Source organism: Dasypus novemcinctus, chromosome 17 (assembly GCF_030445035.2).
Source record: "Dasypus novemcinctus isolate mDasNov1 chromosome 17, mDasNov1.1.hap2, whole genome shotgun sequence".
Classification (NCBI taxonomy): Eukaryota; Metazoa; Chordata; class Mammalia; order Cingulata; family Dasypodidae; genus Dasypus; species Dasypus novemcinctus.
In genome coordinates this window covers 35,317,975-35,343,247 of record NC_080689.1, presented here as the reverse complement: position 1 = coordinate 35,343,247, position 25,273 = coordinate 35,317,975, and the positions used below count along the sequence as shown (strand labels likewise).

Genomic DNA, 25,273 nt, shown 5'->3' with positions numbered 1-25,273 from the left:
TCCCTCGCCTCTGCGTCGGAGCTGTCCTTGGCGCCCTCCAACCGCACCACTCTCCTCCTGTCCCTAAAGAATCTCCCCTCACTCAAGGGCTCTGGAGGTTCTTGGCACCAGCACTCGACGGCAGCAGCTCACGGAGGTGCCAGATGGCTGCTTAGGGAGGGGAGGGGGCGGCAATGTGCATTATGAGTGGGCGACTCTCCACAATTTGAAGAGGGGGAGCTCTGTGTCACCAGGCCTGAAACCCCACCATCAAGGACTCGGGACCCTTCTGCCTTCCTGACAGGAAAAGGGAGCCGCTACCTCGGGCCTCACAGCCTCCCTCTGGACACAAGTACAGATTAGGGACCGAGGCCCCCAATCCAGGGAGGCCAGGAGCCCAGTGGCCTGCAGACTGCAGCTCTGGGTGTGTCCTGCCACGCAGGGACGAAGTACACTCTCACAGAGGCTTCTGGAAGCCAAAACCCAAGACCCAAGGAAGTGACTCACCCAGGAGGGATGCTAGGCAGTGAGGCAGGCCAGCGGCCACAGGAGGCGAATGCCGCCCACTCCCTGTGGGCACGGAGTAGCCCCAGGAGCGGGTGCTGGGGCCGGGGTCAAGGGAATCCCCAGCAAGGCTGGTGAACGAGCGCTGGTCAGGTGCTCCAAGAGGCCGGGGGGTAAAGTGGGGAGTGTCAGAGAACAGCCCCCTCCCAGTGAAATCCGCCCACGCAGGAAGAGAAAAGAAGTTCTGAGGAGAGGCTCGGCAGGAGCTATTGCACTGAACAAGTGGGAACACAAAACTCCTGTCCCCAGCCATGCACCTCCCACCCCTCCACCCACCAGCAACGCCCAGCACTCGCCACCCAGGGTGGGGCCCGGGGACGCCCCCACCAGGCACAGTGGGGGTGGGGGGTAGGGAATGAGAGGGTCGGGGTCACAGTCCCTGCTCTCAGGGAGACCCAGGGGGAGGGGGAGGGGGGCTACGGAAAAATGCAAGAAGCGTCAGCACAAGAGCCACAGACAGGAGTGAAATCTGACCCAGAACTTCAGTGGTGGTGGTGTCACGGTGGGGTGGGGCAGAGCCAGGCCATCTGCGGGGGAAGAGCCGTCCCCACAGACCTCAGCTCCGATTGGCCTGTCCTCAAAGAATACCCCCCACCAGACCCCCAATTCCCAATCCCCCCACCCACAAGACTGCCCTCAGGACAAAGTCTAAACTCCTCTCGTGGCTGCCCTCCGAGGTCCTTCACCTTGAGGCCTCGTCCAGCGCCCCCTCTTGACCTGCTCCCAGCCCTGCCCCATCTGTGGTCCTGCAGTGGTTCCCTCTGGCAACCAGAGCAGGACACCTGCTCGTTCCTCAAACTCAACTCGGGCATCCCTTCCCCCAGCCGTCAGCCTGACCTGCCCCCCCAGGCCAGCTCAAGGTCTCTCTCTACCGTCTCTGCACCCAGGCACACACCTCCACCTGGGCACACCCGGCCCTGTGCCAGCTCTCGCAGGCAGGGATCGCGTCCGGCTGGCCTCTGGAGTCCAGCCCCCAGCACTGCACCACACCACACCACAACTGCATGCAACCCATGGCATCTGAGGGAGAGCGGGTGGCATTTGAGGGAGAGCCCCTGGGCATGGTGTGGTTGGCATTTGAGAGCCCCTGAGCATGATGTGGGTGGTATTTGAGGGAGAGCTCCTGGGCATGGAGCGGGATTGTAGTCCTGCCCACCGCAGACCTTGACTGTTGAGAGAAGATGCCTCTTACTGTGTGTTTGGTGGGTGGGAGAGGGTGGGGACTGTCATAACCAGACACAAACTAGGTCGGAAGAGCAGGAACAGGAGAGAGACGAGCACAGCACATCTCAGCCTGGTGACCAGGCGGCCGGCAGGGAGGGCGTCTCCTCAGGGGTCCTGAGGGCTTCTGTGGACTCCCGCCTGTCCAACAGGGAAGCACAGCTCCTCAGAGGAAGGCTGCCCAGTGGGCACCACGGCCTGGGGGCAGGGCTGCTGTGAAATGTTCGGTGGTGGTTGCTGGGCAGCCACTGTGTCTGTAACCAGTGGCAACAGGGTGGGGTTGGAGGAAACCCTGGAAAGAAGGAAGTCATGGGGGCTGGCAGAAGATGTACAGAAGGGTAGGAAATTCTGTGCAGCTCTGGGGTCACAGCAGACCCCAGAGGACAGGGCCTCAGCACTGAGGAGGGTCGAGCCCTGTACCCACCCCGCCTCGCCCTCCTGCTCGCTGCACGGGACACACGTGCTCCGGGAGCGCAGCCGGACCTTGAACTAACCCCTCTCGCCACAGCCACAGTGTCTCCCCTACACCATTTAAATGGCAGCAGAATCCCACCTCCTAGGAAATCCTCCAGGTGAAATGCAGTTAACAGGCGTAAGGGCGCTTGTGACCCATATGCCATTGTCCTCCTTCCTCTTCTTGGAATAATGGCAGAATATTCTCCCCGGGTTTCTCTCTGCCTAGTGCACCCACTGCCATAACCCCGTGCCCACCCCTAGGCTCCCACCCCAGGGATGAACTAATCCCAGGCCTGCGTTTAATTCCAGGGCTTACCAGCTGTCCCTGCTCCTCCCCCTGTGGTCCCTCGGGGCAGCGTCTCCTAGAGCAAGAAGACTCCCCTGAGGCCTTCCAGCAGGTCAGAAGAGCAGTCCAAGAAACCACACTCCCCCCCCCACCCCCAACACCATCATCCAACAGCGGTCACTGCTGGCATCACCCACTTACGGTCTTAGGACCATGAAGCCAACATGGGCCCGTGAAAAGGCCCACGAGACAATCTCTACTTCCCCAGGTGGGCTGGTCTGCCTGGCACCTAAGGCAAGGACAACCCTTGTTCAAACAGCCATCCCTCCTCCCCTTCGTGTGTCCTTCAGGCGCTGAGCTTTCATGTCCACCATCTGTCTCATCCAGCCAAGCAATAAGCGCACGGACGGGGCAGGGATGAAACCACTGACCTCTTTTTGCAGGTGAGGAGGCTGAGTCCCAGAAGGTAAACTAATACAAGGTCCCAGGAGTGGAGGCTGAGCCTCTGCCTGCCAGTTCAGGACAGCTTCCCAGGGCCCAGACTGACCCCGGGCCTCCTCTGCCAGCTCTTCTTCCAACTCAGCAAGGCACAAGTCTAGTTCTGACCCTGTGCTGGCCCCAGGGCCTCAGGCAGCACTTTTGCTTCTGCCCAGTTCTATTTGTCCCCTCTAATCCTGGATGTGATCAGGGCTCCAGACCAAGAGAAGGAAAGGGAACCAGCCAGCCTTCAGAGCACTTTGTAAGTGGCATCTTGTATAACTCTGGCCACAACCTTGTCGTGGACTATCTTTCCTGTTTAGTGATGAGAAGACCGAAAGAGGCCCAGGCAAGCTGCTAAGCTATCCAAAGACACAGCTAGGGGTTTGAAACCCAGATTAGAGTGAAGCCATTCTGAGACTTCACTCCTTGGCTTCCTTTCCAGCCCCCAGCTGCCTCCGAGGACGCGTCCAATAGACTCGTCATCCCCATCAGAGGCTCTGAGAAGGCTCTGCTTGTGCTTATGAAAGAACCAAACTGAAACACAAGTCTGGGTTTTACCAATCACGGATTGCTCCTCAGAAAACGTGTCCCCAGCCCTGCTCTGCCCGGGGTTCAGAGCCAGCCTCTGCACTGGCAGAGGGGCCTCTGGGCCTGCTGCTGACACCCCACTGTAACCAGCCCCAGAGAGGAGTCTCCTGGCAGCATCTGTGCCCAGCACCCACCCCCTCCCCCGAGGATGCTCAGCTCGTGCTGCTAGCCCCACCAGCGAACAGAATTACCACCAGCTCTCAAGCTGCCAGGCCACAGAGCCAAGAAATAACAGACTCTGTGGCAGGCCCCACCTATCTAGCCACCCGGGCCAGGCCCACGCCAGCCCTTGCCCTCCTGCCACGTCAGTCTCCTGGGCAGAAACCACAGCCCTTCCCGCCAGCTAGGGAGCATGGCTCTCCCACCACTGCAGAGCAAAGTACTCGGGGCTGATCTGAGTTGGCACCATCATTATCCTCCACCAGCTGCAGCCTTCACCAGAGCAGGGCTTGTGTGAGAATGAACCAGGTGCCAAAGCTGGAACAAACTTTGCTCATCTGCAGAATCCTCAATGGATTCAAGCCCAGGAAGCACTTTCTTTTTTTACTTGTTAAAGTGAATGCTAATCTCAAGCCAATTTTTCTCCCAACCACATCTGCACCGAAGTATTTTCTAAAACAACTAAGTCAAAACCAAGTCCTTATCAGGACAAATGAACAGACAGCACATGCTCAAGGTGCTGGGCTCCTTCATGTGAACTTTCTTCCATAATTTGCTTAAACCCCCTCAAGAGGCCTTTTAGCCCCGTTTTACAGGTGAGGCAACTGAGGCTCAGGGAGGTAAGAAACTTGCCCAGGGCCACAAAAGTTGTGAATGGCAAACTCAAGGTTCAAACTGCCGGGTGCCTGGTGTTGGGTCTGAAACAAGGTTAATCTGTTCACCTGCAGGGTCCCAGGCCTCAGAGTCTAGCCCACCGCACCCTCATTAAACACCAGCCTCAGGCGCTTTCTTTCCAAGGGCCTGACACCAGCAGTAACGTCTTCCCCAGCTGAACGCAACAGGGACCCAAAGATTCAGTTTGCTTTAGCAGGTATTTTTATGCCACAGCTCAGTAATTTAAAAATGACAAAGGCTCTTGTACCTGCTGGTTCCTCGACTGTGTGAGAAAGTCAGACCGGTTTGATAGTTCTTTCGAGCACTAGAATTTGTAACTGGCATCCAGAAGATTGGGGGACTTCCTTCTGATATGGGGACCAGCAGTCCCTCTGCTGCCCTGGGCACACACTGCGCTAGGTGGGGTACCTCTGGGACAAAGGCTTTGAATGAACTTGTCATCACTGTTCCTCCAGTGCTTAGTAAAGGCCCAGCCCATTGTAGGAGCTCTAACAAGTCTGGATGGGTGGATGGGTGGGTAAGGGATGGAATTTTAAATGTCCTTATAGCTTTGAAGACTCAAAACTGGGTCCCAAGCACAAACCTTCAACCAGTTATACCACATATCTCTTGCACTGCTGTGAAGGTGTTTGTAAGGTTTCTATTTGCCTCCTGAAAGACAAGGGCTTCCCCATTCATTCTGATCACACACACTCAGCTTGTAACAAAATATTCAAGGGACCAGCCCCATACTCAGACACCAAGCAACTATTCCTCTGGGCCCCAAACCACGAAACATGAGCCGAAGAACTCAGGAAACCTGCAAATGCTCTTTCCTGTGCAGCTGCTCTGGTAATTCCCTAGGTGAGGAGATGATGAAGTCTCGTGAATGGCTGTACTGGAAGAGCTTTTACTGCAGCATAATGAATTCTGCAGGTATCAGGAGAAGCCAAGTAGCAGGCAAGGCAGCCAGCTGCTGTTCTGGGAGATTTCTTCCTCGGCTCATCCCCAGATATACAAAGGGAGATGAGGAAAACTGCACAGGTACTAGGAGGCCAGGCTGACCTGCAGGGCCCAAGCTGAAGGGCCAGGGAGGCTGGCAGAGCTGGAATCTACACCCTAGTTTCCTCACTAACCAGGAGTGGAACCTGGAGGAAAGGAGGATATGAAACAAGGGCAGGAGAGAAGCCAGAGGCAGTCTGGTCACTCAGAAACCGCTCCTAGCCCTGGAGGCCAGATCCAGATCGCAGGTGGTTACGGCTCTCTGTAAAGAGACACCAAAGCCAAGTCCATTGCCAGTGCTCTCCACCAACTCCTAAAGTTTTCCAACATCATACAGGCTGCGTGCAAGCAAGAGGGCACGACCAAGCCAGACACAAGAGAGGTGCCTCCTCCCAGACACAGCGCAAAGAGCACTTGAGCAGTTCCTCTGCCTTGTGTCCCAGCAGGGTACTTCCTGGACACCCTCCTGGCCAGCTGGCCTGGACCTCCAGACCCTTGTGGGCATGCCAGCCATCCACACCCACTTGCAAAAGGGAGGAAGAGCTGCTTGGAGGGCAAGCATTTTCAGGAAAACTCACCTGGCTCTAGTGTGGGCCACTTTGTAGTAAAAGGCCATTCTCTCGCTTTGAAATACAGGGCAGCTGGAGGTTTTGGGGGGGGGGGAACCCCGATGGAAAGGCTTCTGAATTCTGGGTCCCAGGGAAATGGCTTGGGGAGACAGAGCAGACTCTCCATCCCTGCTGACACCAACAGGCACTTTCCTATTTACAAACCTGTTCCCAAGGCTTGTCTCACTTGCTCCTCAAAATTACCCCCCTGCCCCTTTAACATGAGAAAACTGAGGAGGAGAGCAGATAGAAAGTGGTAGAATCAGGATTGAAACCCAGAAGCTGGGAATCCATGTCCTGTGCTTTGGAGGCTGTTCAGGGAGAAGAACGGGGAGTCCATTCATGACTGCAAGGGTTATTAGTATGTGACCTTGGCCAAGATACAGACCCGACCTGGACCTTACTTTTCCCATCTGTAAGATGGGAATATATTAGTATTAGATTGAACCATCTGAAACTGTTGCTATTAAACAGTGGTGTCCCGTTGTTTGGTCAAGCACCAGTCTGTCTGTCACTATGAGGGCACTGTGATATGAGATCTGCACCTATAACCAGGTGAGGTCATCGACAACCCACAGAGGGCACTGCTCAGTCATGGGCAAAGTTTCCTCCTCCAGGCAGGTGGAAGTCTTAAAAGCCAGAACGGAGAACTTCAGAGGTCAGAAGAGGAATTCAGATTCAACTTCAGCACTGGCTCTTGCCAGCAGGTCCAGCCAGCCGGCCAGCTTCCCCTGGGGAGTCTGGACTGCAGACTTCAGCATCACCTTTACAGAGTTCCAGATAGTGGCCCGCCCTCTGGAGACCAGAAGCGCCAGCCCCATGGTCACCGGAGCCAATTCCTTGCACTAAACCCATATATACCGTTGGTTCCCTGGAGAACCTTGACTGATACATGCAGCCAGGCCCAAACCAACGAGTGAGGTGCGTCCACGTGTGGGGGGCAGACCCAAGAAGCTCCCCTTTCAGGAACAGCCTGGGAGGCAGCGTTCTGCCAGGACCTGGGCGGCTGTGCTGGAGCCCCACAGCCTAACCCCACGGGGTCAGAGGGTCAGCGGCCCTCAAGGGGCCCCTTGAGCTCACCATGGACTCACTGATGAGGAGGAGCAGGAGGGCTTCCTCTATGTTATCCTTCGGGCAGTAGAGGCTGAAAGACACAAATGGCAGGTCTGGCTCAAACACAGTAAAGCAGCAGCACTGGTTCCCAGGCCGGCCCATCTGCACGAGTCAGCACCAGCCCTGGTAAGGTGACCCTGTCCTGCATAATACACAGGCACCAGACACCAGCTGCGGCTCCAACAGGCCCCAGAGTCATAGCCCTGCAAGGCTGCTGCCGGGGTGGGTAGGGGGTGGGAGGGTGCTGGGCCAGACGTGCTGCAGATGCCCCCAGGGGAAGAAAAGCCCTTTCCAGCACCCAGTGCAGCCTCAGTGGCTGGGGCAAGGGGTGGGAAAAGCAAGAAAGCTCTGGTGGGTTGGTCACAGATTCCACCTTGGATTACAGGTGTAAATAAGAGAGAAGCAAATTTGGTAGTAAGCAAGACTATTAGGGAGGCAGATAACCCCCAAACAATGTTTGGCTTTTGGGTGCTTATGGGAGCCTCCCCTCTCCCCCATCCCCTGCCCAGAGGCCTCCCTTCTCTATTCCATTTGCCTTCAGTGGACACTAAAGAGCCTGCCAGGAAGTGAGCTGGGTGGAGGTGGCAAGAGAGCTTGGGGCAGAAAGAGGGGCCACCCGTGGAGACCTGGCTGTGCCTGGGAGATAGCGGGGTCCACCCCGGAGGCCAGAGGCCGGGCTTACTTGTCTCCTTCGTAGAGGTGAGGTTTCCGCAGGGCCTGCGTGACAAAGGAATTCTCCTCCTTGCTCATGAACTCGGGCAGAGGCTGGGACAGGGGGCTCCAGTAGCACTCCTCACTCAGGGAGTGGAGCAGAACTCCTGCCAGGTGCTTGGCCGCCATCTGGCAGAGAGAGAGGGGCTCGGACCCAGGCACCGCTCAGCTCTCTCCCCATCCTGGCTTGGAATACCCTCCTCCCACCACCCAGACAAATCGGCCCACCGCGCAACGAGCTGCCCCTCTGGGAGGCCCCCACTCCCCTCCCAAGGGCCCCTCCACTGCGGCTACCCCATCCCTGGTGTGGGCCTTTAACAGGTCCTCCTCTAATCTTTTCTCTCTGTTTCTAGACAAGAGGTGCATTTCCTCCTCCCCCTGACCCCGGGAGCCCAGCACAGCCCTGTGCACTTAGCAAGCCCTCGAAGTGGTGGGGAAAAGAGCGTCAAGCCGCACGTGCAGGCAGCTCCTCTGCCAGATGCGTGTCCTGATCTCTCACCAAAAAGTCTAGGGCTAGCAGCAGCTGTGGCTCTGATTTTGAAGTGAGGTGACTTGAGGGCCTAAGGGGGCACCGAGTTGGGGCAGGAGAGCAGAGCCAATGCTTCTCACTAAAATCGGAAATCCCTAAGAACTAGCAGGCCACCTGGCAAGGACACCATTTTGCCCTGATCTCAAGCCAGGGGCTCCCTGCCGTGCTGTGACAAGGATGCTGAGGGTGCTTCCCAGGCTGAGGGGGCAAGAGGGCCGAGCTTGATTAGCCATGCCTGCCGCGAGCACGGAGGGGAGCGGGAGCGGGCAGGGGCCCTGCCAGGGCTCCTGTGGTCTCTCGTGAATAAACCCGCCCCAGCCAGCAGCAGCCCGGGGCCTCCCCGTTACCACTTTGAAGTTCTGCGTAGCTTTGGTCTCCACAGTCCGGAGCACCTCCCGGAGCTCTCGCATGCCTTTCACGATGTTCCTAGTGGGAGGGCAGCAGAGGCAGAGTCCTTGTCAGCCTGCTGCCCACAATGACAGCCTTGGCAAGCCACAGGGGCAGGGGGCCTGCCTGGTGGAGGCTGGAGGGTTAGTCGATAACAACCGATAAATGGAACAAAGGTCAGAGTTGTTACACCAGGACCCAGAGGACCAGGGCATCAACGCCCAAATGACGGGGGACACCGGCTTCCAGCTGACCACCAGCACCTCAAGACTGAGTGTCTCAAACAAGACATTAGCTTGGCCCAAGAACCCTTGTATTTGAGCCAACCTCCGGTTCTCCTTCACCAGCCACATCCCGTCAACTCCGGGATCCGTCCTCAGCCTTCGATCCCTTCCACCAGTGCCCTAGACTGGCCAGCCGGCAGCCCCTCGGGCCACACCAGCCAGTCGCAGCCCCTCCACTCGGCCCTCTATGTCCTGGAGCATTTTTCAAGTTTTTGAAAAGATGACCCACAGTAAGAATTACATTTTACATAGAGACCCCATACATACACACTCTTTCCTTACAAAAAACCTACGCAAGTTTCTTGAAATGATACCACTCTCTCCTGTGTGCAATTCACTCTGCTGTTTTCTGTTTTACCTCCTCCCATCCCTTTTTATTAAAATGCAGGCTGCAGCCCACTAAGGAGATTCTCACAACCCACTAACAGCTTGTGGCCTGTGCTTTGACGAACAGGGCTCCTTCCATCGATAGAGTACACTACCAGCCAGGCAGAAGCCACCGTGCTGCTCCCAGCTTAGGCCCCTTCAGCCTACCTGCCTGGAGCTTACAGAATCTGGGCTGGCCCTCTGCATGGCTGCCCACCTGTCGGGCCTGCCCCTTGCGTGTTTCAAACTCATCACCCACCACTCAAGCCCTTCCCGAAAAACCCACAGGTCCCATCGCCTGGAACAGCCTTTTCCCCATTCACCCTTCAAAAACCAGTTCCAACCTCCATGAAGCCCTTCCCAGGTCCCTCCACCCCTCCTCCCTGCATCCTCTTGCACCCCGTCAATGCCTCTTCCATGCGAGTGCCACATGCCTGCCTATTTCCTATACACAGGTCTGACTCCCACCCCAGCCCCCGTGAGTCCCTCCTGAGAGCAGGTCCTGTATCCAGTTGGTTCCTGAAATGTAGCCTCAGCTCCTGGCACACGGCACATGCTCAGGACATGTCTGGAGAGGGAAAGGAATTGCCTTTCTTGTGTGCTCAGGGGTTCCCAGGTTCTCACCACACAAGGGACAGTAGGGACTGCCAGGCAGCAAATTTAGAAAAGGAAAGACCACAGAGAGTGCAAAGTCAAGGCTGGCAGCAAGGCAAGTGGCACGAGTCTCCTCTCCAACTTAGTGCACAGAATGAATATGCTGCTGGGTGTGCCTGGGACCTGGGGGCCGTGAAAGGTCCCATTTATAGATCAAGTTCCTGCCTTCCAGGAACCTCTGGTGGCAGACAAAAAGCCCCAAATGCACAGCCCACCGGCATTACAAACTCAGACCCTGGTTTGGGGCCGAGCACAGACACGAGGACCCAGGGGTGAGGGAGAGTCACAAGGACCTTTCCTGGCCTGGCCACTGCTTGTGAAGAACCTGGAGGGGCAGGCAGGACAGGCAAGCGCAGCCCGCAGAGGCAGGCTTAGGTCCCGGCGCTGCTGCTGCCCCGCCGTGGCCCACCTCTGCCAGCCGCGGCGCCCTCGTCAGCAGGGCTAATGGTCGTCTGCATGCCACTTGCACGATTTTGCCGCTCTCTGCATCCCACCAGTTCTATTATTCATTTAACACTTTTCTTTATACCTTCTTTTTACTTCAGTAGCTATCTCACCCTAGTAAAAAATACTGGAAATCATGGATTTGGTGTCATAGTTATTCTTTGGCCAATACATAATAGACATGTAGTTTTAAAAGGTTAGTCTGTGCATCAGTTAAAATCCCTTAAAACTGCAAAAGGTCCTCATCCTCTATTCTGAGAAACAATGGCATAAATGAGTGGTTCTTAAAGTGTGGTCCCTGGGCCTGCAGCCTCAGCAGCCTGGGGCATTTACTCGAAATGCAAATTCTGAGGCTTAGCAACAGACCTCCAAAATCAGAAACCCAGGGGTAGGGCCCAGCAATTAGTTTTAACAAGCCTCTAGGGGACTCTGAGGTATAACTTGGGGAACCCCTGGTTTAGACAATCTCTCGCGTCTTCTAGTTCTCCTGGTCAAAGGGAGACAATCTGAAACAGAAACCCCAGCTTCGCAGCCACATCCGGAAGTGTAACCTTGAGAAAGCGAGGAAGCCTCGGAGTCCCACCTTCCCGTCTGTAAGAGGAGATGCTTCCTCACTACCTCATAGTGTTCTCAGGCAGAGGAACATACCGGAAGCCCCGAGCATACCCCAGCACTTCAGGGCCACACGAACCCAGCCCGAGCCCCCCCACAAGCCTGAAGGAAGCATCTGAGGTGGAGACCCTGTTGTCCCACTGAGGCCTTCACCTCAGAAAGAAGCCCAAGCTGCGCACAGGTCCAGGCCAGTCTGGTCAGATTAGAGAAGAGCCCTGTACAGTCCCCACCAGGAGAGAAACAGAAAGGACACTGGACTGCATGAGCTCTCCAGAAGAGAGCGACGAAACGGCCGACTCTGGGAAGCCGGCCTGCTGGGGAGCTCTGCCCTGACAGCTAAGCCACGGCGCAAGCTGAGCCGGGGCTGCCCCAGGCCCAGGCGGCCTCGGCTCCCGGGGACTGCGGGTGATTTTCCACTCCACAGGCTCCCTGCCAGCCTCCTCCCTGTCAGGCCTGGCCCGGGCGGCTCCTGCAAGGCCGGAGCCAAGAAGCGGCTGTGGTCCTTCCTCCCCACTGCGGCCAGCGGGCTCTCGCCCTCTGCCCCACCTGCTCAGGGCCCCTCGAGGTCACCCTTCAGTCTACATCCTCCACACTCAAAAAGCGTTCCCGGGCCCTGCCCCGGCAGCACCTGGGGGCTGTGAGAAAGGCAGGCTCCCAACACACACACAGCAAGGAGCTGGCCCTGCACTGCAAGGACACCATGTCCCAACAGCTGTGTATTTTGACTATTTTCAAATCTACAAGGGATTCTGGTATTTAAATAACTCCCAGGGATCCTTTAACAAGTAATCACCCTCAGGCATCTTTTGGGTAAATCCCAATTTTTATTCAGTGTGCTTAAAGGGAAAAACCAACACAGGCTCCAGGGGGCAGGGCAGGATGGGGAGAGGTTTGGGACTGTCCCTGTCACTGACACCTTCTGAGATGTCTGGAATACCCGTCTACCTCCACTTGCCACTCTGGGAAATGAGAAACCAGGCAGGGCTTTGCAAGGCTTTCCCTCCTCGAGATGTCAAGCAATCCCATGGCGTGTCTCAAGTTGCCTGTGCCTGGTAGAGCTGCGGCTTTGCTGGGCCATTTTTGGCTGCCCAGAGAGGCCAGCTTGAAAGATCTCTTTGTTCTCCGTCCCTCATGCTGACCTTTCTGAGCAAAGCTGCCCACTTTCAACAATATCCAAACAGGGCCTCAAACAAACCCTGGCCCCGAGACAGGCTGCGTGGGGAGAAGCAGGAAGCCATTTATTCCAACTGAGGTTGAACCCATTTGGCTAGGAACAGAAATAAAGGAGAGGTGCAGTGATGGGTCAAGAAAAAGCGTTCGTCTCGGGGAGGTCTGCAGGTGCACTGGCAGGAGGAAGTGGGAGGCGCTCTGTCCCCTCATCGGGAGCAGGCAGCAGGGCAGAGCTGTCGGGGGTTTCGCAGTCTGTGTGAGGTCAGTGCAGCAGGTTTCACTGTCCCAGGTACAGCATGGTGCGTGGCGCAGAAGGCAAAATAAATCACTGCTGAGTATGTGCATTAATCCCCATTTTCCAACAGAATTGAAGCCTCAGAAATGCCCCTCTTTCTATCACTTACCCAAGGGTAAGGGCAGGCTTATGGCAGGGACCAGGGAGCTCAGATTTGACTCCCTTTTAACCAAAAAGACTCCAGAGAGCTTTTGACCTGGTACTGTCACACATTCCTCTTCTGGCAATTTTGAATTCCAGAGCTTTGGGGACTCAATTTATTAAGTCCTACAAAGTATCTGCTGCATACCAAGTGCCATCATCCACCCTGCTCACAACGGGCATTCAGCAAATCTTGGTGGAATGAACGAAGAGACCAAATGAGTGAATGAATGTCTCATTCACAGATCTGCATTGAAGGGGCTCATGGTCTATTAAATCAACCATGTTCCAGATTTATTCAGAGTCTATCAAAGTGTTTTGCCTACAGCAGGTGCTCAACAAATATTTTTGGTGTGATATGAATTGAAACAGAGAATAATGAGAAACTGCATGGAATTCATCACTGAATAAAACCGAAACAGATACCAGCATGTGTGACCCTGACCAGATGTCCCCATTTCAGGGCTGGCACTCTTATCTGTATATGAGATTTCCAGTCAATGACCCAGAAGAGCAGAGGCTGTCGGCAGATCCCAACAGCTGGAGGGCCGAATTAGGGGACAAGGTCAGGTGAAGCTCAGATTGTAGTCAAGTGGGTCACTCCTGTCACAGACCCAAATCATTTGGGAGACACAAACTCTCCTCTCCGTCCCCAGCGCCAGAAAAGGCTAACATTTCCCTGCACAGTGTTGAATGGGATCAGGCAGAGGAATCTTGCCTTTTAGGGAAGGGGGTGAGGAAATAGGTGCTACCAGTAAAGAAAGGCTGCACCTGGAGGGAGGCTCTGCCCGTGTGTTCTCCCCAGCAGTCTCTCTGTGCCCCAAAGCAAGGAAGACAACCCTCAGAGGCTTGAGAGTTGGGGAACTGCAGTCTCTGAACAATCTGTCTCCTGCTCCCCTGCCCCCCCGACCAGGCAGGTACCAAGTGGCTGCTGAGAACAAGACACACCCCTCACGGGGTCAGATCACACAGCACGCTGGGTTTTCTAAGGCGTCTCCTCACTTGGCCTCCCTTCTCCCCATAACCTCTGAAGCCTGGGTTGCCTCCGCCAGCTGGGCGTAGCTGGCAAGGTGCAATAAGCACACATAACAGAAAGGGACTGACAACCTGCCAGCCCAGGGAACTCCCTTGGAAAACACATAACACTCCCTTCTCTATTGTTTGGTTTTGGTAAAGTGAGTACATGTTACATTAGTAATTTTTAAAATATTTTTTAAAATATGCACACAACAGCCCACCTGGTTCAAACACTATATAGCTCAGGCCTGCTCAGAGCCCTGAGCCAAGAATGGGCTCTGCAGAAGGAAGGGGAAAAAACCAACCCAAAGAGAAATGGCCCTGTGCCCATTCTCTGGGTGAAGGGGTGGAGTCGGCCTATGTTCTTGTTCTTGGGAGACACCCAGGGACTCAGTCCTAGTGAGGAAAGAGCCATGGACAGGGACAATCAGCAGCCCTGGCATTGCATTATCCCAGCCCCCTCTGCTGCACAAAGAACCAAGCCCCTTCCCGGAGCCTCCCCTGCAGCCAGGACCATCGGTCCCAGCTGCTACCACCATCCCCTCCCCCAAGAGCATGTCACAAAGGCGTGCCCTTCCTGGCAGCTGGGGTCCACAGAACTGCCCAGGGAGATTCCACTGGAGTCCACGGCTGCCCTCTGGTGGCAGCGAGGGGAAGTGAGTCCCTGGCTTCCCAGGACCTGCCTTGGGTGAGGGGGCCCCCCCAGTTTCTGAGTGTCCTTCCAGGCCGGTGTTTTCTGATAAAACTCCATTTGGAGCCTGCTCGTCCGCCACGGAGCAAGGGCAGGAGTCATCTGGAGAAATGAGCTGCTAGATCAATAGGGCCAGGCCCCTGGAAAGAAGGACTGTCCCTCAGACACACTGAATGAGTCACTGGCACAGAGCGCAGACTCAGCAGGAGGGAGGCCAGGCTTCCCCGAAGCTCGGCATGAAGCAGGGAAGCTGGGGGTCAAGCGAAAATCACCCACTTTGCATGATGGAGAACGCGGCATCCTTTCAACGATGTCAAATCCACAATCGGAGGGCCAGGCTGGACCCCTGGCGGAGTGGCACAGCTGTGGCCGCAGGACCCAGAGGCAGATACTCCATTCTCAGCAGAGGCCCGACCCCTGGAGGCTGCTCCACCCCAGCCCCCTGTGGGAATGAGCCCGCCTCTCAGATACAGGCCCGGAAGCCAGTGCTACCACTCCTCCCTGCCCCTCAGCCCCAAAGCCCCCAACACCTGAGCAGCCCCTTGGGCCCTGGCCGCTCCGGCTCCTCAGGGCCTGCAGGGCGGCCCTACCCCAGGCAGCCCCCCTACTGCCCACCTTCTTTTCCTCCCCAGCAGTGAGCATTGCCTGAACTCGACTCTGCACGGGGTTCCCTGTTGAGCCCCTCCTCCCCGGGATGGAAGCCCCACCTTCGGGGACCACAGCTCCCACGCAGCGTGTCACGGGCACTGCCAGGCACTCGGTGGGCACACAGGCCGTCTGTGAAGTGAACTGCCAGGCTCTTCTCTACACTTTTTCACTTCGCCCCATGCCTCTCTTGGGCTCTGAGCTCCCTGATCTCCCAGTTCCCAAACACCCCAGCAAAAGAGCCCAGGCAGGGGCTGAACTTAACAGCAGCAGGTGGCTCCAGTGCTGCGGAAGAGAACTCTCGGGGCTGTGCTGGAGAAGATGACTGAGTGTTGGGTGTCTCGGTCCCAACCTGGTCCTGAACTTCTGCTTCTTGCACTTTAGGCTAAGGCAGAGGTTCTCAACCAGGCGGCATGTGTCCCTGCCTGGAGATAGTTTTGGCTGGCACAACTGGGCAGGAGGGTGCTACACACAACTGGGGTGTAGGTGGAGGCCAGGGAAACTGCTAACCACCCTTCCATGCATAGGCCAGCCCCCACAAGAGAGTTATCCGACTCAAAATGTCCAGTGCCAAGGCTGAGAACCATGGGCCGGCCAGGGTGACTATTCCTTTTCCTTTTTTTTAAAACATCCTAACAATAACCAATGTTTAAAGAAAATATAGGAACTAGTGGTGATTCACCTAGGAAGATGAATGGGAAGTGGGTTTGGCTCAACTGATAGAACATCTGCCTACCCCACAGGGGGTCCAGGGTTCAAACCCAGGGCCTCCTGACCTGTGCGGTGAGCTGGCCCACGCGCAGTGCTGATGCGCGCAAGGAGTGCCGTGCCGTACCACGCAGCGGTGTCCCCCACGTAGGGGAGCCCCAAGCGCAAAGAGTGCACCACGCAAGGAGAGCCGCCCCACATGAAAAAAGTGCAGCCTGCCCAGGAGTGGCACCACACACACGGAGAGCTGACTCAGCAAGATGACGAAACAACAAAAAAAGAGACACAGTTTCCTAGTGCTGCTGACAAGAATACAAGCAGACAAAGAAGAACACACAACGAATGGCGAGAGAGCAGGCAAGATGGTGGGGGGAAGGGGAGAGAAATTTTTAAAAAAGGCTCACTGAAGTAGGCCTACTGTAGCCAAGCCTTGCTGTGTGCAAGCAGAGGCTGGGGCAAGGGGGCTAGATATACCCAGTTCAGGTCCAGGGACACAGGCTCATCACCTGGCAGCCCCCTCGCTTTGGGCAATTTATGTAACCTCTCCTTGCCTCAGTAAAGCAAGGATATTATTAGCACCTACTTCACAGACTTACACAGAATGGCATCAGCACGCTGCCTGGATGCAGGAAGTGGCTGACGAATCTCACCACTATGCGGAGGAAAGGCGTGGAGGACTTAGGGAACGCCCAGCCAGGCACACGGGGCGGCACCCCTGCTTGAAACCTCCGTCGTGTTCTGGGGTCACCTCTGGGCTGGATGTGGCCCCGTGTCCTGGGCACTGCCGCCCACACTTTGGAGGCTTTAAAATGTTGGGGCTATTTTGATTCCATCTCCCATCTTCTTTATTTGGGAGACGGGAGATGAGCCAGGATCCTGGCCTGAAGGAGTGAAATTTGTGCTTCAGAAGGCAAGGGGGTGAATGAAGGGGAGTTACAGGAACAGAGAAGCAGTGGAAGTTACGCAGGCTTTGGGGGAGCGGGCACGGTCGGCTGACGCTGGCTAAGCCTCCACCTGCAGCCGTCCCCCTGCCCTTACCTCCCACCCCCCTGCACACCCACACATGCTCAGGCACCCCCCTGCATACACAGCCTGAGGGTACGGAAGGCAGATGGGTGGGTGCTGACGCCTTCTGGGGAGGATGGGACCACCTTCAGGAAGATGCACAGCGCGTGGCCCTCTGAGAATGGTGACTTGAGACCCCCAAGGGGACACAAAGGGCGCTGAGTTACCACATCTAGCCGGCCCACACTCCCAACCGTCACCAGGGCCGTCCTCCCATGGGCCCCCGGCTGCCTTCCACACCAGAAAACTGGGAACAGCACAGGTTTCAGGGCCACTCAGATCTGCCCAGCGGTCACCTCTGTGCCCTCACTAGTGAAACGGGGTCAGGCTGCCTCCTCCACAGAGCTGTACACAAGCCCATGCCCCAGCCTGGTACACGTGCTTGATAACTGCTGGCTCGTTCCTGCCCTCTGGCCGTCCTTGACGTTCACCTTAACCTCAAAGCGCTACAGAAAATGCAGGTGTGGGGTGCGTGGGTGCTCTCGTCAGAGAGGAGAGTCTCAGGGGTCCTCCCTAGTGCTCCCGGTTGTGCGCTAAGGTATCTTTTCATTCCTTCCTTTCCTTTGACACTCGCTCCCACCAGGCCGTAGGGTAAACAAGCAGCTAGGAGAGCGGAGGAAGCAGGAGCTGGGGAGGGAGAGGTGGGGCTGGCCGGGGGCTAGAAGCGGCGTCCACCGCTATGTCCTGCCTGACCCCACCCTGACTTCCTCACAGATGGCTTGCGCAGCCCCCACGTGTCGACCAGAAGCTGGGACACAGCGCCTGTCGAGGGCCAGCACGGGAGGCTGAGCTCCCTGAGGGGAACAGCTGGCTCTAGGCCAGGGGTCCTTAACAAACCCCTCCTCAGAATGCAGGAGCAGGTAGTTTTATGACACTCAACCAGCGTCAGGGCTAACAACAACCATAATTTCAAAGTATGGATGAGCGTAAGCGATTTTTCAAGATATGCACCAACTGTAATGCGATATGAAATGAATACTACTGTAACTTATTTATTACATACATTCACAAGTGAAGGAAATGCTGGATTTCAGTTAGACATGAGAAAAAATAAAGAAAATAAGTTGATTTTTTTTCAGTTCAAGCTCACAGACCCCCGGAAAGAACCCCTGGCCTGGGCCATGGCAGCGCATCTTCATGGTTAAAGAGTGCTGGCTCCGAAAGTCAGCCTCGGACGAGCCACTGAAATTCCCTGAGCCTTGGTCTCCCCTGTGAAATGGGCTCACGACAGTACCCACATCAGAGGGCTGTTGGGAAAATTAAATAACACCATGCACGCAAAGCACTTACCAGTGCCTGGCACAGATTTGGTGCTTCCTAAGTGGCATGCGGTGTTTTACCAAACATTTGTTAAACGAACAAATGGCAATAGAATATGAAGCCAGAACTGTCCTCAATCCCGGAAATCTACTCCTTTTGTGCCTATAAGAGTCCTTGCAGGTGGAGTTTCCACCAACACTGTAGAGCAGGGATCAGTAAACTTCTTTCTGTAAAGGGCCAGATAGTAACCATTTTAGGCTCGGCCAGGAGGTCACTCACACAAGTCCTCAATTCCACCTTTGACACTATCTGTACACGAATGGCTGTATTCCATTAACACTTTATTTACAAAAACAGACCATGGGCTATTGTTTGCCACCCCCTGCTGCAGAGCTGCCCCTCCTCCCAGCCTCTGCAGGCAGGGAGCTGACGGCTGCACCCCCAAAAGGGTCCCTGAGCTCACCACTGCAGTCTGAGGGCGCCCGTCAGTAGGGTGGGGGTGGAGGGGCGGGCAGGGGCTGCTGGGCAGTAAGGCCTGGAGCTGGCAGCCCCTGGCTCTCAGGAGCTGAAGCTTGGCAACCAAAAAGGACAAAAATCACCATTGGGGTGAGATGCCTTGGCTCTCTGGGGCCCCAGATTCGCATGTACCCAACAGGACACCTTCATCAACCTGGCCTAGTGCTTGAGAAATTTTTTTAAAAAAATCAAAAGGTGACAAGTTCATGCTTGGGTCAGCAGCCCATCCAGCTGTGGGCTGACTTGAGAAATAATAAACATAAATGATAAGATAATGGCTTTGTTTTCTAAGCCGCTGTGATGCCCAGGAGCTCAGCTATGGGGTAGACACTGCATTGCCACCAGCCCCATTTTATAGGCAAGGGACACATGGCCACGTGGCTTTCACGCCCAGGTCTGCTGGTGCCAAAACTGCAGGTTCACCCCTTTCCCACCTGCCAGGTGTGAGGAGAGAGCACGGAGGCTTGGGGTCGCCGCGCTCGGTTGGGGCTCTTTCCTCCATTCTCACCCTTTGGAAGGCAGCGGCTCATGCAGCACCCCTGGCCTCCTCTTACCTCACTGAGGCTGCAACATCACAGAGAGCACACAGGGGAGAGAGAAGACAGGGGCTCAGGCCTCCTCGAGCCTGGAGGTCCCGCGGGGGAGGGAGTGCCTCCCCAGCCCGCCCCAGGCCTGTGCCCGCCTGCCTGCCCGCAGCCGGCCCAGCACCCTCTGCCTCCCGGGAGGGGCCAGACAGGGCATGCTCTGCATTGTGGGTGAGGAACCCCACTTGCTTCTCCTCCTGGCAGTTGAGGACTTACGCCCACAGGGAATGGGGGCGAGGGGGGCGGGCAGCTCTGACAGGACAGGGCTGCCAGGCTGGACAGGGATTCCTGCCAGGTGGAAAAGCTGGCCGGGCCAGATCCCCACACTTCACACAGACTGCTCCCCTCGGGGACCCAGAGTACTGTTTCCCAAAAAGCGGCCCCCTAGAGATGCATCCCCAAACAGAGCCTGGACAACGCCACACACCTTTGCCTGCACCTGGACATTTATTATGTTCACTCGTGTTCTAAAAGCTCTGAGAAGTCTTTAACCCGTGTTTCCTAAACTTATTTGGCCATGGAATCCCCAGCCCCATCCCACCTTCTCGGCCCCTTCCCGGCTCCCCAGCTCTGTGAACCTCCCGCCCGTGGGGCCCAGTTCAAGGTCCACCTCCAAGAAGTTGGCCCTCACGGTCCGGGCCGCACAGGCCCTCCCCAGTCGGCCATGCGCCCACCCTGCCCAGCCCTGAGCTGACCTCCAGCGGGCTCGGCACCTTCACCTTGACCCCATGACCCTCAGAGCAACTGCGTGGAGAAGACATATGAGCCGGAACATGAAAGCAGCTCATGAGCAAGTCCTAAGCGGAAAAAGGAGGCCACCAACCAGCTGTTTCGTTGTTAAACAACCGAAAAAAGAAAAAATATATCTGCATATTTACACATAGAAAAAACATGAAAGACAACCGCCTGAATGTTAATAGTGGTTATCTAGAGCAAAGGGCAGCAGACTTTTCCTGCTAAGAGCCAGAGGAAACACGTTAGGTTTGGGGCCACACAACTCTGTTAGAAGCAGGCACTGAGAACATGTAAGTGGCCGTGGCTGGGTTCCAATAAGCTTTATTTATAAAAACGTAATAAGTTGGTCAGAAGACCACAACTTGCCATTCCCTAATCTAAAGATAAAAACATGATTTATATTCTTATGTAGTCCCAAATTTTTCCATAATAAACAATATCACTTATATAAACTAGGTTGGGGTCAATAAACTATACTTAAATATATATATAGTTTGTTCTTAAAACATAAAAGCTATAACTCACTCCTAAGAAAAATGCACATTTAAAATGACAGAGATATTTCACCAATCAGATTAGTGAAAACTCAAAAGTTTGATAATGCGCTATGTTTCATTTTCATGAAATGGGTACCCTCACACATCCTGGTGGAACAGACACTGGAACAGACTCTACAGGGCAAAATTGGCAGTATCCAACAAAATTAGTGATGCTCAGACTTTGTGACCTAGAAATTCCTTGTCTACTAGGAATTCTTCCTACTGACAGACCCATGTTGTGAAAGAATGCACGTGCAAGGTTATTTTCTGAGGTATGCTTCTCAGAGGTATGCTTAAAAAGAGTCCAGGCCTAGAAGTGACCTAAATGGTCCATCGGTAGGGAACCGATAAAACTTACAGTATATCCACACTAAGGAAACACTGTGCAGCCATGCAAAAGAAAAGGAAGGTCTCTCTACCCAAGACATATATATAGATATTTAAATTAAAAGGGCAAGTGGGGGAAATGGATGTGACTCAAGTAGCTGAGCACCTGCCTCCCACGCGGGAGGTCCCAGGTTCGGTTCCCAGTGCCTCCTGAAAAAACAAAAATGAACAAGCAAAACAAATGAAAAAATCAACTCAGCTAAGCCAATGTGGCTCAGTGGTTGAGCACGAGCATCCCACATATGAGGTCCTGGATTCAATCCCTGGCCCGCAGTACCTCAAAAAAAAAAAAAAAAAAAAAAAAAAAGCAAGGGGTAGACTATTTACAGAAAAAAGGGGTTTGTGTGAGCATATAAGTATATAATTGTTACATACGCTGAGAATTTTCTTCGGAATGACACAGAAGATTCTGGTACCTCTGAGTACAGAGGAACGAGAAGGCTGGAGGATTGAGAAGGGAGGAAGACTTCTCTTTTGTACCTTTTCAATGAAGAATTATGTGAAGAATCACCTACTCAAAAAAAAGTTAATTTAATGGGGGAAGTATATGGGAATTCTGTATTTTCTGCCTGATTTTTCAGTAAACCTTAAAGTTTTCTAATAAAAAATTATTTGGAAAATTTAAAAAAAAACAGTCAAAAGAAGGAAGAAGGTGAAATCTAACAAAATCGTACTAACAATCAAATATGGCCTTCAAAGAACCCCAGCTAGTCCCTCAAAAGCAAGCTGGCCCTTGGTCTCCACGCCTGAGAGGAGGAGCTAACACCTGCTTGGCCCGACCTGCCGACCAGCCCCCCGCAGGGAGTGGAACAGGCTGCACCAGCATGACTTGCCTCCAGTGCCCTTGATGTCCTCACAGCCCCAGGATTGTGAAAAAGCACAGGAGGGAGCGGTGGAAACAAAAGCTCTGCTGTGGCACAGAGGAAACCCCAGGTGCGGGAGTCTCCCCCAAACGGAGGCCTCGGCAGGCAGGGAGGAGCCCCGGCTGCCGGCCAAGGTCCCTCCTGATGTGTCTTCCCCCACCCTGCCCCACGCAACCACTGCCTGCGGCACCCCATGCCGGCCACGCCCTCCCGCCCAGAGGGACGCTCTCACACAGAGCCATTTGCAGAGGGAGGGGACCCTGCTTAACCAAGGAACAAAAGGCCGAGGCAGGCATCCCAGGCTCCCGCATGCTTCTCGGGGCGGTGGGGTGGGGATTCCCAGGGGCTCCAAGCACCACAGGAAAAGCAGCTTTTCTGCTACCTCATCAGCAAGGGACAACCACACCCTCAAAATGATGCCTGGCCTTTATTTTTACACTTCCCTTCATGTCTACCCACCGTTTCTCCCTTAGAAGCTGGAATGAGTGGGAATCTCCTTCCTCGTTGGATCTGGGGGGAGACTGAGGCCCACGGAAGCAGAATGACTATACCTCATTTATCAGTGATCACAACCAGACTATCACCCCACTTCCCAGCTCACAGACCGTGCTCTTTCGAGTTCATTTCCTAAGCTCCCAGACTCCCATAACTCTCCCCTCGAAAGACCACTCCTGTTTTCCTTCTCAGCAGCCCTCCCTCGAAGCAGGTGCCTGCTTTGTTTCAGCAGCTTCCTGAAGCGTGGCTTTTCCAACGTAAGTGCTTTGCACACGCCAAGCTGACAAGATGTGACACAAACCAGCCCCGTCCAATTCTCGAGGGCACGTGCATGCGTGCACACACACCAGAGAGGGGGAGGCCACGTCCAACAGAACGTCCAAAGCGCCCCGGCCCAGAGAGGGACGCCCAGGTTCCGCTCAGCGTGGGGACCTACCCCTTCTTCAGGTTTGTCACATAAGCACTCTGGAGGGCAGCTTCCAAGAAGTAGGTGAGCTCGTAGTCAGCCGGGTGAGAGACTTTCAGATGCCTTGATGTGGTGTTATTTGTGGTCTGGAAAGGGGAACACAGAGAGAAAACTGTCCTGAAGGTTCGGGAGCCAAGAGGCAGCCAGCCAGGGGAGGTGGTCCCATCGCCACCCTGTGTCCCCTGTACCTCAGGGGTATGCCGTGCAATTCTCAGAGAAAACTCAACGTAACTCACTTTAATTTAAAATATATACAAAGCATTTTCTCCCTAACCGAATGCTAGATGCCCTCAAGCCCCCCATCTAGCATTACTTAATAATCACAGAGCTTTATAAACTCATTAGCTCATGTAATCCTTAGAGCAACCCCATCGTGGAGGAGTTATCATCATCTGCATTTTACAGACGAGCAAACTGAGCACAGAGAGGCGGGTTGACTGTCCCAAGTTCACAGAGGCTGTGGGTGGCAGAGCAGGGCAGTCAGGCTCTGAGTCCAGACTCTGTGCCCCTCCTGTGTGAGGACTGCCTGCCTTTCTCAGCCTCGTCGAGCCCTCACTGCCTGAGCCCAGGCTGCTTCACACAGGTGGCTGTTCCTCTGTGTAGGCAAATGTCATCTTCCACTAGACTTTACTCCCAGAAGTTTTGTCTCCTAATTTCACTGTTCCCCAAATCTTCACCCCACTCGGGGCAGAGAAGGGGAAATGAAATACTTGCTGAACAGCCACCATAAACCAAAATCAATTTCAGCCTCACCACTGTCCTCCAGAGCTGGTTGTATCTGCTTTTTATAGATGAGGAAACTGAGGCTCAGCAAGTGCCAAAAGGTCATAAAGCTGGTGTGGATCTGGACTTCGAACTCAAGTCTGGCCAGCTCAGAGTCCAGGCTAGTCTATTATTGTCACTCATACAAATATCTGAGTGCCTGCCATAGGCCAAGCACCGGAATGCTGCTTGTCATGGAGCCACAGGGCACCTGAGGTCCCAGGCCAAAGGCTGGGACTCCTGGCTCCAGGAAAAGCTGAGAAACAATGACATTATCTTAACAGAGCCGTCACCTAAGTCTTAGCCCCAAGGGGGTCACCCAGCTCCGCTGAGCCTGAGCAGGGCCTCCCTTCACTATCACCTCCCTGGTCTGACCTGAAGGAGATCCACCTTATCTCTCTGGAATCAGAGTAGACCAATAGAGGGGTTCTTAGTTCCTGTGGTTGGAGCTGGGGCATGATGGTTTGAAACTGTATGTACTCCAGAAAAACATGTTTTTAAAGCTAACCCTTCCTGTGGGAGTAAACCTACTGAAAGTAGGACCTTTAGATGAAGCTGCTTCAGTCAAGGCATGGCCTACCTCAACCAGGCTGGGTCTTCAGGCCACCCCTGGAGGGAAGCGGATTTGACTCAATGGATAGGGTGTCCGCCTACCACATGGGAGGTCCAAGGTTCAAACCCAGGGATCCTGACCTGTGTGATGAGCTGGCCCACACGCAGTGCTGATGCACGCAAGGAGTGCCGTGCCACACAGGGGTGTCCCCTGTGTAGGGGAGCCCCACACGCAAGGAGTACACCCCATAAGGAGAGCCACCCAGCAGGAAAAAAGTACAGCCTGCCCAGGAGTGGCACCGCACACATGGAGAGCTGACACAGCAAGATGACACAACAAAGAGACACGGATTCCTGGTGCTGCTGACAAGAATACAGGCGGACAAAGAAGAACATGCAGCAAATGGACACAGTGAGTAGACAACTGGCAGCGGGGGGGAATGGGAGAGAAATAAATCTTTAAAAAAAGAAAATGAAATGTGGACAGAGAGAAACCCAGAAGAGAAGGGAGAGGCCAGCAGACACCACCATGTGCCTGGCCATGTGCAGCAGAGAAGCCAAGGATCACTGGCAGCCCGACTCTGGGAAGAAAGCATCGCCGTGATGACACCTTCATCTAGACGTTTTCCCAGCCTCAAAGCCGTGAGCGAATAAACTCCCATTGTTTAACCTGACCCATTTCATTACTAAGACATGGGCCTTGGGAGGGACACACAGCATCTCGGAGAACGCACGGGGTTCCAAGGCCTGCCCTCCCTCCGCTGGAGATGATCTGTCTGCCCACGTCTTCCCAGCGTTGATTCTGGCCCGTGGCCCATTACAGCCCATTACTCTAAAGCCCAGGCTTCTGGTCGAGTGCAACACTGTCTCCTCCAAACCACGTGCAGTTCAAATGTGAAGAGCTCCTAAAGCTTGGCGTCCAGCGGGGACCCACGTGTCACGGCCCCTGCGGAGCTCAGTCAACCACCTGGGGCCTCCAGTGAGCCTCTGTCAGGGCAGGGGCACTTGCTTCTTCCCCCCAAAGTCCAATTAAGAGAGTGGCTCTCAGCAGCGGGGTGATTTAGCCCCCAGGACATCTGGCGATGCCTGGAGACATACTTGGTTGTCACAGTCAAGGGGATGGTGCTGCTTCTAGTGAGCGTCCCACAATGGCCAGGACAGCCCCACAATAATGGGGAATCTTCTGGCCCGAGAAGTCACTACTGTCGAAGCTGAGAACGTCTGCTCTAGGGGAGTCATCCTGGCAGGACTCCTTCAGTAAGGTCTGTCACAAAAACAGGTGCCA

The 25,273-nt window shown here is 54.8% G+C and overlaps 1 protein-coding gene across 4 annotated transcripts in view; it reads right to left on the bottom strand.

The window, feature by feature from the left end:
- TTC7A (tetratricopeptide repeat domain 7A) overlaps window positions 1-25,273 on the bottom strand; it is a 127,298-nt gene that overhangs the window by 65,720 nt on the left and 36,305 nt on the right. For all 4 annotated transcript variants that reach the window (XM_058278502.2, XM_058278503.2, XM_058278504.2 and 1 more), the window contains exons 5-8: window positions 22,645-22,760; window positions 8,698-8,776; window positions 7,793-7,950; window positions 7,078-7,141 (exon numbers count right to left, since the gene is read on the bottom strand). In XM_058278502.2, coding sequence (XP_058134485.1) covers window positions 7,078-7,141; window positions 7,793-7,950; window positions 8,698-8,776; window positions 22,645-22,760 — 417 coding nt within the window. The remainder of the gene's footprint in view (window positions 1-7,077; window positions 7,142-7,792; window positions 7,951-8,697; window positions 8,777-22,644; window positions 22,761-25,273) is intronic.